Below are 15679 nucleotides of genomic sequence, written 5' to 3' on the forward strand. Positions count from 1 at the left end.
AGCATTTTTTCCTTCACCACAGATAACACACTTTATTTATTTAAACTCGTAAGGCACAGAGGTTTCCCTCATTTACAGTGACGAGTACACATAAAGATGAAAAATAAGACAAATACTGGCCTAAAGGTTGGTAACAACAAGACAAACACCTCTGAAAATCAATATGAAGCGGAGCTTAGAGAGGATAGGAGGTGCTTCTGTTCTTTTTCTTTGTTTGTGAAGACATTTATGAGGCATCTGTCCTGCTTTTATGAGAAGAGAATTTCAAAGGCTCTGTTCAAGCAAACATTATTTCAAAGCCGTTGTTATGTGACTGTAATTCACTCTGTGTTTGAGCCAGTTTGGCCTCTGCATTTTGGCATTCTTCTCCCTGTAGAAGACCGCATTACATAACATCATGATTTATAATGTTTTACTGTAAGAAGCCTTGAAATTAATGCTTTTTTCCTCGTTTTGGAAATGAGTCTGCATCATCATTCCTTAATCATAACACACATCCTACTCTGCAGCTACAGCATAACATACTAGGATTTTTAATGAAAAATAAAATGATTAGACTGAAAGCCTAGCCTTTGGGGTAGGTTTGTCATTTTCTAAATCAGTGGCTCCAACTTTACTTGTGTAAATCAGGTGAATACTATCTTGCTTGTGTTGCTGCTGCTGGTGTTGGTGTGTGTCATCTACATGGATGTACAGAAGCACTACTTTTTGTGATAAGAATTCATAAACAATCTGTCATTGTTGACAAACTTTGTTGTCATTAGATTTATATACAATGAAATTGTAGATGGCTTCTCTCCATGCATATATATATATATATATATATATATGCCGTTCAGGAAATTATATGGAATGAAACATATATGAAATATATATATATAAAATACATAAAAACAAGAAAGAAAAGGCAAACAACAATAATAGCAGCTTAAGAAAAAAATCTAGATATAAAATATATGCTAGTATGTGCACACAAGATTTCTTTTTCTGCCAAACATTTTTTTAGCAACTGCCATTCACTTCCTATTTGATACAACTTTAAGGGACTCAAAATAACATTACATTTTAACATATGAAGTTGAATAATAATAATTATATATATATATATATATATATATATATATATATATATTAGAATATATCTTTATTGACCTTAAATTTCCATTACAAGATTTTGACAAGGTAACGTTAGTACAGTAGTAAATGTTAACATTAAATTTAAAAAAATGTTTTTCTTTAAGTTGCATGTTTTTTTGCACAATATATATTTGTCTTTCCAAAATGTAATTCAATATGGGCAACCATTCAAATTAATAATATATTCTTGTTCAGTTTGCCTAAAGTACATTTGTTGTATGGGGTATACAGAAGATATTATACATATTTATAATTATAATCAATAGAATAAAACACATAGTTTTTAGCCAGAGCCGTTGATCTTTATCAACGGCTCTGGTTTGAGCCTGTTGCGCCACCACCTGGTCATCGTCGGCATAGACCGTTTCCACACTGCGCATGCTCGGGTGATACATCCGGCCGGTCCCTATCAATCGATCAGAGAGAGGAAGATGGCGCTGGATGGAGTGAACGGAGTAGGATCGATCACCGAAAAACTCGATTGGATTTTGTTTTTCCTAACTTACTGAAACACTCTTGTATCACCGTCCGAGCAGCAGTTTAAACTCGGAGCGAAGAAGCGACAACAAGCAGGTAATTCAGGAGCGAGTTTGTATTAAAATGGCGCTCGAAACAAACGAAATGAGCGAGCTAGCTGAGAAAACAACAAGGGATGAAGGCAGGCCTGACTCGTCGCTCCGCCATCTTGTCCCTTCACTACATGCATGTCAAGGCACGCTAAATTAATCCCTGATAACAAAGCTGCAAGGATGGAGGAATTGTAATCGATGTATTGCACGGTCAAACCGAGCTGTCGAGGGTTAGAAACGGTCACAATACAGCTTTACTGCGGTTTAAAATTAGGGTATTTTGTGTGTCATTGCATGGCCATCACTATGTTGAAGCTGCTGTCATTCTGGTGTCACTTGTGGTTTAGTTACTGTAGCTAACGTGACATTTTAGTCCATCGTCGCAACGCATTTAGTAAATTAGCTCGCTAAATCTCAAATGCTTGATTTGTTTTGCAGTTTTATGTTGATGTCGTATCACTGTGTTAGTATTTCTTAGTCGTGTCCAATGACCTGATATTTGAAAAAATAAACAAACAAAACAAAGACAAATAAGTGTTTGAGTTTTATATTAACATGGTTGTTCATATTGTTTGGTGTACTAATACCAGTGGTGGGAAAAGTATTTAGACCCCTTAAGTAAAAGTATTAAAACCACACTGTAAAAATACTCCACTGCAAGTAAAGGTCCTGCATTCAAAACTTACTGAAGTTAAAGTACAGTAAAGTATCAGCTTCAAAATGTACTTAAAGTATCAAAAGTAAAAGTACTCATTTTGCAGAATGAACCCACTCAAATTGTTATATTTATTCCAAATATATTACTAGATTATTTGTATTGGTGCATTTATGTAAGCGCTGTTATGAGGTTTACTTTAAAAAAAAAAGTCTTATCATATTTAATTGATTATGTTTCTTCTATGTTAAATCTTGACCTAAAAATTAAAGCCGGCAGCTAAATGTAGTGAAGTAAAAAAGTACAATATTTGCCTCTAAATGTAGTGAAGTAGAAGTATAAAGTTACATAAAATGGAAATACTCAAGTAAAGTACAACTACCTAAAAATTGTACTTAAGTACAGTACTTTAGTAAATGTACTTAGTTACTTTCCACCACAGACTGATACAGCCCAACTGATCTAAGTTAGGGTTGCAAAGTTCAAGGAAAATGTGTGATGCACGATAATGTCGTTGAATATCACGATATTACTTTCAATAAATAAACAACTATCAAACTGTTCTCAGTTCTTCAGTGCTTTCAGTATACTGATAAAATAAAACAAATTCCTTGTTAAACAAATAAAAGGGAAATCATTTTATTGATCGAAATTAGCATTTAATTGAACAAAAAAGGCACAAATAATGATTTATTTTAAAGGGCAGCTTTATTCTTTCTTTCCACTAACTGAATAAAAATCCCAGAGTGCAGTATCTCCTCTTTGGCAATGGGAAAAGTTGAAAAAGTGCAAGTTGTCATTGGGATGACAAAAATGTTTTAAGTAAGGTTTATTATTTATACACACAGTTGGAACAGACTGGTACTGTTAGTTGCAAGATGAACTCACATTGTTATCCTCAAACTTTTAAAAATTTCTCAGATGCAGTCAGAATCTATACGACAGTTTAAAGTAAGGATAGTTGGAAATAGATCTGCTTTTACTTTTCGGCAGTAAAAAGTCACTATGTTCATTTTTTGGTTAAGAAAGATATCATTTCTTTACATTGAGACACTGAAAAAGATTAACATTTATCTTCCTGAGTATATTACTAAGGAACTTTAGTTACGTTTCTGACGACTGATTTTTGTATTTTGTTTCACATTGAACTCTCACATTTCACACATGATTGCTTTGATCTTTGTTATCAAAGTTATCAAATAAGAATGTTTTTGCCTTTTGAACAGTTCCTATTGTGCCACATGTGACTTCCTGCTTGTCTACTATCCACAGAGCCTGTGCCTGCCCGTCGGCCTCTTCCACCATCCTCAAGCCTCAAGGGTGATGGAGTTCCCATGGCACAGCGGGAAAGTTCTGGAGCAGCTTAACCGCCAGCGCAAGCAGGGCCTGCTGTGTGACTGCACTTTTGTTGTGGACGGTGTGGACTTCAAGGCCCACAAAGCTGTGCTGGCAGCCTGCAGTGTCTACTTCCGCACCCTCTTCCTGGACCAGAAAGACGTAGTGCATCTGGACATCAGCAATGCAGCAGGTGGGGTCCTGTTTGTGGACATTAAGGTCTGCATACTTCCACATGATGTATACATTTATTTTATAACCATCATGTTCAAGTGCTCTGACTTTGCATATCATCACAGTACTTTATGGAGAGGTGAATCACCAGAGGTCCCATGATGCATTTTTATCCCGATAATTGAGTCATGACACAATATTATTGTGATTTTAAGCATTTTGCGATATGGTGAGTATTGCGAGACGATATATTGTGATTTAATTGTTTAACTGCATTTTGTGTCCACAAAAGTAAATTAAATCAAGAGTTGTTTTGAGAGAAAATTATCAGTCTATTTATCTCACTTCAGTCTTTTTATTTCTCCACAATGAGAGTCAATCCAACAGACTGACCAACAAAGTATTCAGTCAAACTGAACTGAACTGATATCAAACATGTATGGACGACAACAACTGCAGCATTTTCTCAAACTTTCCTCAACTTTGAGCTTCACTGCTCTGATTTAAAAAAAATTAAATATAAAAAAAGCCTAACTTTGCAGCGTTATTTCGACAACTTCCTGACATGATATCCTGACGCACATGATGCCTATAGATTCCTTAGATCTTGTAGTTTCATATGATACCACTACAGTATATTCCTAAAAGTGAGCTACAGCCTCCGTAAAAACCAGACATTGAAAATTCTGACGGGCCGATGGCCAGCTAAATAATAGTACATGCACCCACCATCACTGCTGTGTAACCAGAACTGCTGTATTGTTGATTATTGTTGCAGGTTTGGGTCAGGTCCTGGAGTTTATGTACACAGCCAAGCTGAGTTTAAGTCCACAGAACGTGGAAGACGTGCTGGCAGTTGCTAACTTTCTACAGATGCAAGAAATTGTAAATGCCTGCTCTGCGTACCAGTCGATGGCAAGTCCAGCTCCGTCCATCATAACACTGGATTTCGCTGTTGGTGAGTCCAGTCTTAAAATTGAACAATCTAACGTGTTTAACCCTAAACTGTCACTTTCTATGGCAGGAAGTTTTCTCTGTTTTTTAATTGTAAGTGGTTGTTAATGGTTTTTCCATTCTCTGCTTAGTTAGTAACAGTCATTACAGATAGCAGGAATGAAGTCAGAACTTTAAATAAAATATAAAACTGTTGTTCAGGCATTCATATTGGTTAATTGTTTGTATTTTGAGCTGATATGAACCTTTTTTATTAGACTTAACATCTAGTAAAGTATTTTCTTAATATGATTATAATAAAATTTAATGAATTCCACATTTTTTTCAATATCGATCAGTCTGCTCTGGTTTCTTATTATGTTAAGCTATTAATATAATTAGATTTAAATTCAACATTTTAATCAAATTCTACATTGCAGTCCAAGTCTGATATATAGAGACTGATATAGAGTAATTGGCCATATTCTATTAAAAAGGAAACCTTTCCATTTTTTCTCGACTAACAAACCAGATGAAAAACAAGGTAAAGGAGAGCAGAGAGAGGAGCTGGAGAGCGACCTGGCAGAAGTGGCATCTCAAGCAGAGGAGAACGCCCCCATGGAAGATCCAGAGCCCACACAGAACCAGGAACATTTAAAGGAAGACTTCTCCACAGAAGCAATACAGACAGTTTCTCAACCCAACACTGCCGGACCCCCGGCAGGCCGAGGACGCCCCTCCAAAACCAGCCCACTCTCTGCTCAGAAGAAGATATCTGTGAAGAAGGAGGAAGAAAGTGCAGCACAAGATGCACCTGGATTCCAGGACGACCCCTCTGATGCCGACTATACGCCCAGTGAGTATATATTTATAGAATGTCTCCTAATAGGACCATGCAGCTTTTAAGGTGCACTTTTACAGCGCCTTTAATCTGTGTGCCTCGCTTTCAAAATGTTCATCTGATGACTTTATAAGACAAAAAAGTCCCCTTGCTAAGTCTTAACCAGCTTCAGTCACAATCTACAACATATTCATTAATATTTACAATTGTAACGCTTTAAATGCCAGTTTGTTTCCATAATGCCACTGTTGTTTTTATGAAATTCAGTTATTTTCTGGATGCTAAATCCTTGGGGGATTTTATTATTTTCTGTGATATGTCAACAGTCAGCAACTACGTTGATTTGATGCCTTTTTAATTTTCACATAACACCGCAGCAATATCCCCAGTTAAAAACAGGAAAATCACGTTTTTGCCCCAAACATGAGGAAAATGGCCAGAAAAATCTGGTGGAAAATATAAAAACATTTTGAAGCAAGTGCTCTAAATTTGAAAGACTGATGTAATAGAATCTAATTTTAGTTTTAATGGATTTCAATTAGGACATTTTTGTCTGTTTATCTGTATTATTACAGAGCTGAGATTATCCACAAAAACATGATAAATAAATCTCAAACCCTAGCTTAAATGTTTACCATATGTGTAGCATCCCTGGCTAAATGACGGTCGACTCTTATACTGATGGTTCACAAGATTTATTCAAAACCGTAGCTCCATGAAAATAAAAATAAGACATTCCTTGACCACCTTGTGAATTCACCGTCAAGGCTGCGAGATGGAAAAATAGCAAACATTAGCATTAGTACTATAGCAAATAAACACTTTTACAATAGTTAAAACAACAAAAATAGCCACTCATATACAGTTGAAACCAGAAGTTTACATACACTATATAAAAAGACACAAATGCTTTTTTTCTCACTGTCTGACATGAGAATCACTTTTCCTGTTTTAGGTCCGTTAGGATTACCAAAATTATTTCTATTTGCTAAATTCCAGAATAATGAGAGAAGGATTTTTTTAGACAATTTTTTATTACTTTCTTCAAAGTCAGAAGTTTACATACACTAACATTATTATGCCTTGAAACAATTTGTGAAAGCCCAGATGATGCTGTCATGTCTTTGGAAGCTTCTGATAGGTTTATTGACAACATTAGAGTTAATTCGAGACACACCTGTGGATGTATTTTATGGCACACCTGAAACACACTGCTTCTTTGTGTAACATCATGGGAAAGTCAAAATAAATCAATCAAGATATCAGGAAGAGAATTGTGGACTTGCACAAGTCTGGTTCATCCTTGGGTGTTAACAGATTACAGTATGCAAATGCACACAGGGACAAAGACCTCAATTTTTGGTCTGACAAAACTGTAATCTGTCTTTTTTATGTTTCTTTTGGAGTAATGTCTTCTTCCTGGCAGAGTGGCCTTTCAGCCCATGTCTCAGGACTCGTTTCACTGTGGATAATGACACACTCTTACCAGCTTCAGCCAGCATCTTCACAAGGTCTTTTGCTTTTGTTCTTGGGTTGATATGCACATTTTGGACCAAAGCACGTTCATCTCTGACACAGAGCCCGTCTCCTTCCTGAGCGCTATGATGGCTGGACATTCCCATGGTGTTTATACTTGGGTATAATTATTTGAACAGATGAATGTGGCACCTTCAGGCATCTGGAAATATCACCCAAGGATGAACCAGACTTGTGCAAGTCCACAATTCTCTTCCTGATATCTTGGCTGATTTCTTTTGAATTTCCCATGATGTCACACAAAGAAGCAGTGTGTTTCAGGTGTGCCTTAAAATACATCCACAGGTGTGTCTCCAATTAACTCTAATGTTGTCAATAAACCTATCAGAAGCTTCCAAAGACATGACAGCATCATCTGGGCTTTCCCAAATTGTTTCAAGGCATAATAATGTTAGTGTATGTAAACTTCTGACTTTGAAGAAAGTAATAAAAAATTCTGTTCTCTCATTATTCTGGCATTTAGCAAATAGAAATAATTTTGGTAATCCTAACGGACCTAAAACAGGAAAAGTGATTGTCTGATTTCATGTCAGACAGTGAGAAAAAAAGCATATGTGTCTTTTTATATAGTGTATGTAAACTTCTGGTTTCAACTGTATATGACAGAAGAGAATAGACTCCAACAAACCTTGTGTCCCTGTCAGCCAGGCCCTATAGAAGCTTTTTTGATACTTTATATCAACGTTATAGGAATTACAGATCACTCATTATTTACCATTGGTTTTTCATTTTACCGTTCCACTTTTTATTTACTGTCACTACCTTTCAAAATAAAAGCACCGTTTCACACTGGATGACACCTTTTCAAAATAAAAGCATCACAACATTGTAAAACATTGAAAATATACAAATAAGAAAAAACAAGATATATGTTAGAAATACACCACAAAGAACATCACTAAAGGTCATTTACAATATGCATTGACACAGCCAAAATTATAGAAAAATTGAAAAAGCCCAAAATGTCCCTTGTGAGGCACAAGGTCAACAAGTCAACAAGTGTTAGTGTTTTTATTTGACCGATAAACTAAAAGGTATTCTCTCTTTGTTTTCAGAATCACAGTTGAAATCCGCTGGCAGCTCGTCCTACATGAGTTCTCGGGGGAGGAGAATCAGAAAACCTCCTCGACGAAACTTTCCACCTGGTGAGCTGGCTGGTTTACTGTCCTGTAATAAAACAACACACGTTTCTTCAAAGTTTTTCACTACGAGTATCCTCATATGAAAATAAATTACAGATTGAAAAAGTACAGGGAACAGATACATTTAAAAAAGGGACTGAGTTTCAGCAGAGCTAGTGTTTCTTTTATTTTAGTCTTGCATTCAATTCCAGGTATCGCTGATGGGGTTACAGTTCTAAAAGAGGCTTTCTGAGGCTTTTCTATAAATTGACTTTTCCAGTCTTGAAGACCTAAGACCAGTGGTAGAATAAGTATTCAGATCCCTTACTTAAGTAAAAGTACTAATAACACACTGCATAATTAGTCTACTACAAGTAAAAGTCCTGCATTCAAAACATACTGAAGTAGAAGTACAAAAGTATATGCATCAAAATGTACTTAAAGTATCAAAAGTAAAAGTGATTGTTATGCAGAATGCACCCACTCAGATTGTTAAGAATATTCTAAATATAATATTAGATTATTACTTTTTATTAATGTATGTAAACAGTATTTTACTGTCAAGATACATCTAATTTAACTATTTAATAAACCGTCATGTGTAAATTATAAAATGCATAATCATTTTAAGTTGATCATACATTTTTATGTTAAATCTTTACGCAAATAATAAGGAGTAACTAAAGTTGGCAGCTAAATGTAGTGGGGTATAAGTATAAAGTTGTATACATAGAAATACTCAAGTAAAGTACAAGTGCCTCAAACTGCCTGTACTTAAGTACAGTATTTGAGTAAATGTACTTAGTTACATTCCACCACTGCTTAAGACCGTAAGAGTTTTCTATTGTCGGTCTTGTAGACAATGACTCAGAGGAAGAAGGCACATCGAAGACAAAACCAGAGAAGAAGGTGGCGGAGCCGGCAGAAGTGACCGAAGAACAGGAGGACGACTGTGAGGACACTGGTGACGGGGAAGCTGATGACGAGGAGGGGTCTGGAGATGACGATGACGTGGTCATCCAGCACGTGGACGGAGGCGATTCAGGCAGCGAGAGAGAGGGGAGACAGAGTCAGTCAGCTTCTATGAGCAACCGATCCGAGTCAAAGCCTTACAGCTCAGTGACGCATGAATGTGAGGTGAGAAATATCAGGCCGGGTGCAGGAAGGATTAACAAACATGGAAATGTTGATGTGCTGGGAGCTTTTATGCAAATCTTGGTGACATAGGGAGTTTAAGGCAAATGTTGGTTACATTTGCATACAAATGTTTGCACGAAAAGGTTTTGCCAACTCACTTTTTCACATGTTTTCTTCTTTCCAGGACTGTGGGAAGAAATTCACCCACACTGGTAACTTCAAAAGACACATGCGCATTCACACAGGAGAGAAGCCATTCAGCTGTCGCGACTGCAACAAGGCTTTCTCTGACCCTGCAGCCTGTAAAGCTCATGAGAAAACACACAGGTAAAACACTTTTTTTTTATTCAGAGCAACACATACAGCCTGTCAGCTTTGTTTCTAACATTGTACTCTCCTGGCCTCCTAGCCCTCTGAAGCCGTACTGCTGCTCGACCTGCGGAAAGAGCTACCGCCAGATCAGCCTGCTCAACCTGCACCGCAAACGCCACACGGGCGAAGCGAGGTACAGCTGCGAGGTCTGCGGCAAGCTCTTCACCACGTCCGGCAACCTGAAGCGCCACCAGCTGGTGCACAGCGGCGAGAAGCCATACCACTGCGACTTCTGCGAGAAGGCCTTCTCCGACCCCACCGCCAAGATGCGACATCTGGAGACGCATGACACGGAGAAGGGCAACAAGTGTCCACACTGCGACAAACGCTTCAACCAGGTAACACCATATTTGTGAACATTTCGTATCATAGCTGATGAACAGCCTGTTTGAGTTTAAATGCAGTTTTCAGTAAATTGCCTTTTTTTTGTCTCTTGCTCTTGTTCTTTTTGCATCTCGAAGCTCTACTTACAACCTAGTTATGTTCCACCAACGCAAAATGCAAATAGTTGTAATTTGTCCCCTGGTCTTAATAATTTGTTCAGGAGTGTATTATATAATATGTTTTTTATATAATAACTTTTTTATATAATAACTGTAGAAACCCTGAGTTTGTTACCAGTGATGTGTTACTGTGCTCACTATATTTTGTGTTTTCTTTAGCCAGGAAATCTAAAAGCTCACTTAAAAATCCACATCACAGACGGGCCTCTCAAGTGCAAGGAGTGTGGCAAACAGTTCACTACCTCAGGTAAGAACTTACTACAGACCATATTTATCCTGAATTATGTTTACTTGTGTTATACAGTAAACTTAACTAGTTAAATGTCAATTTGTTTACATAATACCACTGCTATTTTAACGAAATTGAATAATTTGCTGCAAACTCAATGCTGGGCTTTTTCCCCAAGTTTGATGCATTTTTGTAGTTGGGTTTCAGTGATTTTAACTTTTTTTTCTGGGTGTCTGTATTTTGGCTACACGGTTTATTATAGGAGCTGAGGTTAAACTCCCAAAACTCAACAATCAAATCTCAAATATGCATTATCAGCTAAAATCATCGAAAAAATTAAGAACCCCAAATGTCCCTTGTAAGGCACAAAGATGAACAAGTGTTACTGTTTTTATTTGACCAATAAATTAAAAATATTTACAGGTAAGAACATAATACAGACCATCTTTTTCCTGAATTATGTTTACTTCTGTTATACACTGATCTTAACTCGTTGAAAATTTGCAGTTGTTGATGTTTTGGCTGAACATGTTACAGATGCTCAGATTTTTAATGAACTGAAATTTGCTCCGAACTCTCTCAAACTTTAGCACCAGCTGCTTTCAGTTTGTTTACATGTAATCTGATGGAAGTTGACTTCTGTAGTTGTCTTTGTCCTGACCTTAATATGATGGTATCTGCTTTTTAGGAAACCTCAAGAGACACTTGCGGGTCCACAGTGGGGAGAAACCGTACGTCTGTATGCACTGCCAGAGAGCTTTCAGTGACCCTGGAGCTCTGCAGCGGCATGAACGCATCCACACAGGTACTTCCAGGACATATTTCTCACTTTTCAATCAGAATCCCGACCAAATATCAAATATCTACATGAGCCCACCTTACAGTGAGACTATGCTTCATGTTCTACAGGAGAGAAGCCCTGCGTCTGTCTTATCTGTGGCAAAGCCTTCACCCAGGCCAGCTCGCTTATCGCTCACGTCCGCCAGCACACCGGAGAGAAACCCTACGTGTGTGATCGCTGTGGCAAAAGGTCAGCAAGCATATAAATCAGTGCTGAAGGCTCATGTTTCAAATTCACTTGTATCTGGGGAATATAACCCGATATTATTCAACAAGGAGAAATGGAAATAATGAGAGAGAGCAGGGTGCATTAGGACTAATGGTCCAAAGTTTTGTCTTACAAAGGGAATTGCTGAAAGCACAGATCAGGTGTATGACCTCTCAGGTGTATTGTAACATCTGCAATTTAAAAAGTAATGTACTGCCATGAAATTCTTTACAAAAGCTGCAGCCAGAAAATATTTTTGTTGTGAACTGAACCTTTAAATGCAACACTCGTGTATATAGTGAGTGAATAAATGAGGGATGCATTTTATGTCTCTTTCTGGACAGGTTTGTGCAGTCCAGTCAGCTGGCCAATCACATTCGGCATCACGACAACGTCCGGCCGCACAAGTGTCAGATGTGCAACAAGGCATTTGTTAATGTGGGAGACCTGTCGAAGCACATCATCATTCACACAGGTAATTATGGGACTTATGGAAAAGGGAGGAAACAGGGAGAAGGAGACAGCCTCTCTCTGTCTTGTTATTTATATCTGACCACCAGAGGGCAGCCTTACACACGGTTCCTTATGTGACTGGCTGGCTGACTGACTGAGTGGATCAACTACTGCACTATGCTTTATAGTGCAGTATAGGTTACATGTCAGTAAGGGAGGCTGAGGAGTGGCCAAACATTTCACACACCGAACAGGATAGAGAGAAGCTATCACTAGCTGCTAAGCTAAAGAAGCTAACAGAACTAAATAACAGATGAGATTAGTAATTACTAATCTCTAATATTAGAGTATATTAGAGTATATTCTAATATTACTAATATTAGATATTTGTGTGATTTATGCAGATATGCTTGACAGCCACCGCATTGAGTGAAGAGAAGCTCACAAACAGACCGGCAGCCTTGATTAATCAATTAACATGCAGTTAATAAGTACTAACACATATAGTATCCAACATACACATCATGGATATTACCATTAACTATTCCTGTAACACAAAATCGCACTGACCAAACGCGGTTAACCTTAAACTTGGTTTTGGCCCGGGCTTGTTTCACGCTTACACCTTCAGCTGATTTCTTCTCTCCGTCCTGCTCTCTCAGGGGAGAAACCTTTCCTGTGTGATAAATGTGGTCGAGGGTTCAACAGGGTCGACAACCTGCGCTCGCACGTCAAGACCGTCCACCACGGCAAGGCTGGCATGAAGCGGCTGGTGTTAGCCGGGGACGAGGGCGCCGACGGATGCGCAGGGGCGTCCACCTCCGACAACGAGATCAACATAGTTACCGTCACCACGGAGGACATCGTCACCCTGGCAACAGAGGCCCTGGCAGCCAGTGCTGTAGCTCAGCTGACAGGTAAGACCGCATCTTCAAGGCCGGGTTCAGTGATTTCAGGGGAAATATCAATATCCTGTGACCAATGCTGCAGATAGCACCCTGAACTTCTGCAGATAATGAAAGAGTCATGAGTATTAGAAGTGATGAGTGTTGACTTTGTGCCATGTGTCTGTTAACAGTCGTTCCAGTGGCTACTTCAGTGACTGCAGATGAGACAGAAGCTTTGAAAGCTGAAATCAACAAGGCAGTAGAGAAAGTGCAAGAAGCAGGTAAGACTGCAAGGAAACACATACAGTTTGCTATCATACATCTGTAAATCATGAATATCATGTCTTTAGAAAACCATCCAAACACTGGGGTCAGGAATTAAACTTAGAACAAACCAGACATCAGGGATGGGTTGGACATTTTAGTATAACTTTTTATATATATATATATATATATATACATATATATATATATATATATATATATATATGTATATGTATATATATATATATATATATATATATGTATATGTATATATATATATATATATATATATGTATATGTATATATATGTATACGTATATATATATACACATATATATATATATATATATGTATACGTATATATATATATACATATATATATATATATATATGTATATATATATATATATTTGTGTGAGTGTGTATATATGTATGTATATATATATATATATATATATATATATGTACTAAAGCTTAAAAAGTTTTAGACCCTCTCGGTGGAAATGTGTAACATTATAGGGAACACAGTTTAATACATTAATACATACAATTTTAATCGCTCACTTTGTTTCTCAACTCTCCTTCTGTTCCCAGACCCCAACACCCAGATCCTGTATGCTTGTGATTCATGTGGTGATAAATTCTTGGACGCCAGCTCTCTCGCCCAGCACGTACGCATCCACACAGCTCAGGCGTTGGTCATGTTTCAGGCAGATTCCGACTTCTACCAATACACCACAGCCACCACCGCTGAAGGGGATTCTGCCACAACATGGCAACCTACTGCTGAACAAGTCATCCAGGAGGGAGAGCTGATCTTCAGAGCCCATGAGGGAGAGGGAGAGGGAGAGGGAGAGGGAGAGGGAGAGGGAGAGGGAGAGGGAGAGGGAGAGGTGGTGGCAGAGACACAAGAACAAAATGGAGGGACAGGGGGTGTGGTTCAGGAGGAGGAGAGGGAGGATGAGGAGGTGGAAACCCACACAGAGCTCCACACAGAAGGAAAAGATGGAGCTGCAGCAGAGGTAGAGGTGGAAAAAGAAGAGGAGATGGAATGTGAGAGTCAGGCGTAGAGGGTGTATGAAATATGGCTGATAACATAAATCTAATTTATATAAGAAAGTAAGTTGATGAAGCCTCAAAGTTACAATATGCCATACTTTTTAAAATAAATCTAAACTGGAATCATAAAATACAACACTTTATAAACTATTTTATTAATTGTCAAAATCACATTTTTTGTTGTTGCAGTAAACGAGGTTAGATCCAGTAAATATTGTTGAGATTTCTTCCAGAGACTGTTCCACTACTTTGTAGAGTTTATTAATTGTTAGACTCCCATGCAGGACTATGCAGCGTCGTTTGTATTTAGATCACAATTCTGTCTTACCTATATTCACTTAAAGAAAGACCCTTGTGTTATTTTTCCATTTCACTCAGATGGTGAGATATGTACATTTTCCTCAAATAGTCAAACTATTTTATTGTACCTAGTTGTAAGTATTTTCATGAAATTCACAGTATACAGAGATTATCTAAATGGACATGTGGGGGGTACTAAAGATTTAAATAGTGTCCTGCTTTTTCCAGAAGTGGGATGTCATGTATTCATGTACTGGCAAACATTGTAAATGCTGTGCATGTATGATATTTGTATATTTGTTAAGTGTCCTCTCAAAAAGTCTTAATACCTCTGATTAAATAAATATGTGTGGTGATGACAACCTGGTCAACAATTCATAGAGTTTCACATAAATACCCAGACAGTTTGGTTTATTTCATTTTTCTGTCTTTTAATGTTAGCACTTGCAAGATGCCCTATTAGATATCACTATCACTGCCTAGACTCACTGGAAGTGATAATCTCATCAATAAAGAATCATCACACAGTCTGAATAGCCTTGTGTTGTTTGTCTATTACTACTGTTAGTACTCTACTCGTTTCCTTTAAGGTTACATTGATTGTTCTATTTGTGTGTCTTTAATAAGTTATGCACAGCCCTGAATATAACATTATAAGCCCTGATAGCCATCTTTGAGGTACCTCTTCGACCAAACACTCAATAAGAAGTCCACATTCTACCTCATCCAGGCTAAGTGATTTAATGCCTTTTCTGTCGTCTTTAAGAGCGTCATCTGCCAACATCTACAAAAGATGCTCTGATATGTGAATACTTTTACATCTTGCTTGGATTTTATTAAGTAAGCACCTCAACCATAGTTATTGTACTTCCTATCTTATTTTTATTTTGTATAACTTACTTTTTTGTGTTTAATTTTGTTTATTTTTTTATTTACTTTTTGTGTTTTATTTATTTTTATTTGTTTTTATGAGTTTGAGTTTTCAATGGGTTCGGCATTAGAGGAAGGTATTATTTTTTCTCTTAACACAGCTAAAAGGTAGAAACAATTTTGGAAACTAATTTTTGCACTTTATTGATTGTCTACCTGTATAATCCCAGTTTCCAATAAATAAATGTGCAAAAAA

The 15679-nt window shown here is 37.5% G+C and overlaps 1 protein-coding gene across 1 annotated transcript; it reads left to right on the plus strand.

The window, feature by feature from the left end:
- Positions 1-1478: 1478 nt before the first annotated feature.
- On the plus strand, positions 1479-14264 carry zbtb17 (zinc finger and BTB domain containing 17). Its single transcript, XM_059333044.1, has 16 exons — positions 1479-1710; positions 3634-3889; positions 4649-4828; positions 5336-5659; positions 8236-8325; positions 9161-9438; positions 9623-9765; positions 9848-10148; positions 10473-10560; positions 11231-11347; positions 11452-11572; positions 11935-12065; positions 12706-12960; positions 13122-13211; positions 13789-14042; positions 14139-14264. The coding sequence occupies exons 2-16, from the start codon at positions 3685-3687 to the stop codon at positions 14262-14264; spliced, it is 2703 nt and encodes a 900-aa protein (XP_059189027.1). The 5' UTR covers positions 1479-1710; positions 3634-3684.
- Positions 14265-15679: the final 1415 nt, after the last annotated feature.

The sequence above is a fragment of the Centropristis striata genome, chromosome 5, assembly GCF_030273125.1.
Source record: "Centropristis striata isolate RG_2023a ecotype Rhode Island chromosome 5, C.striata_1.0, whole genome shotgun sequence".
Classification (NCBI taxonomy): Eukaryota; Metazoa; Chordata; class Actinopteri; order Perciformes; family Serranidae; genus Centropristis; species Centropristis striata.

Coding starts and splice junctions, on each gene's coding strand:
- zbtb17 (XM_059333044.1), top strand. CDS start 3,685: ATGGAGTTCCCATGGCACAGCGGGAAAGTTCTGGAGCAGCTTAACCGC. Junction 5,660..8,235: donor TGATGCCGACTATACGCCCA/GTGAGTATATAT, acceptor CTTTGTTTTCAG/AATCACAGTTGAAATCCGCT. Junction 11,573..11,934: donor TGTGATCGCTGTGGCAAAAG/GTCAGCAAGCAT, acceptor CTTTCTGGACAG/GTTTGTGCAGTCCAGTCAGC.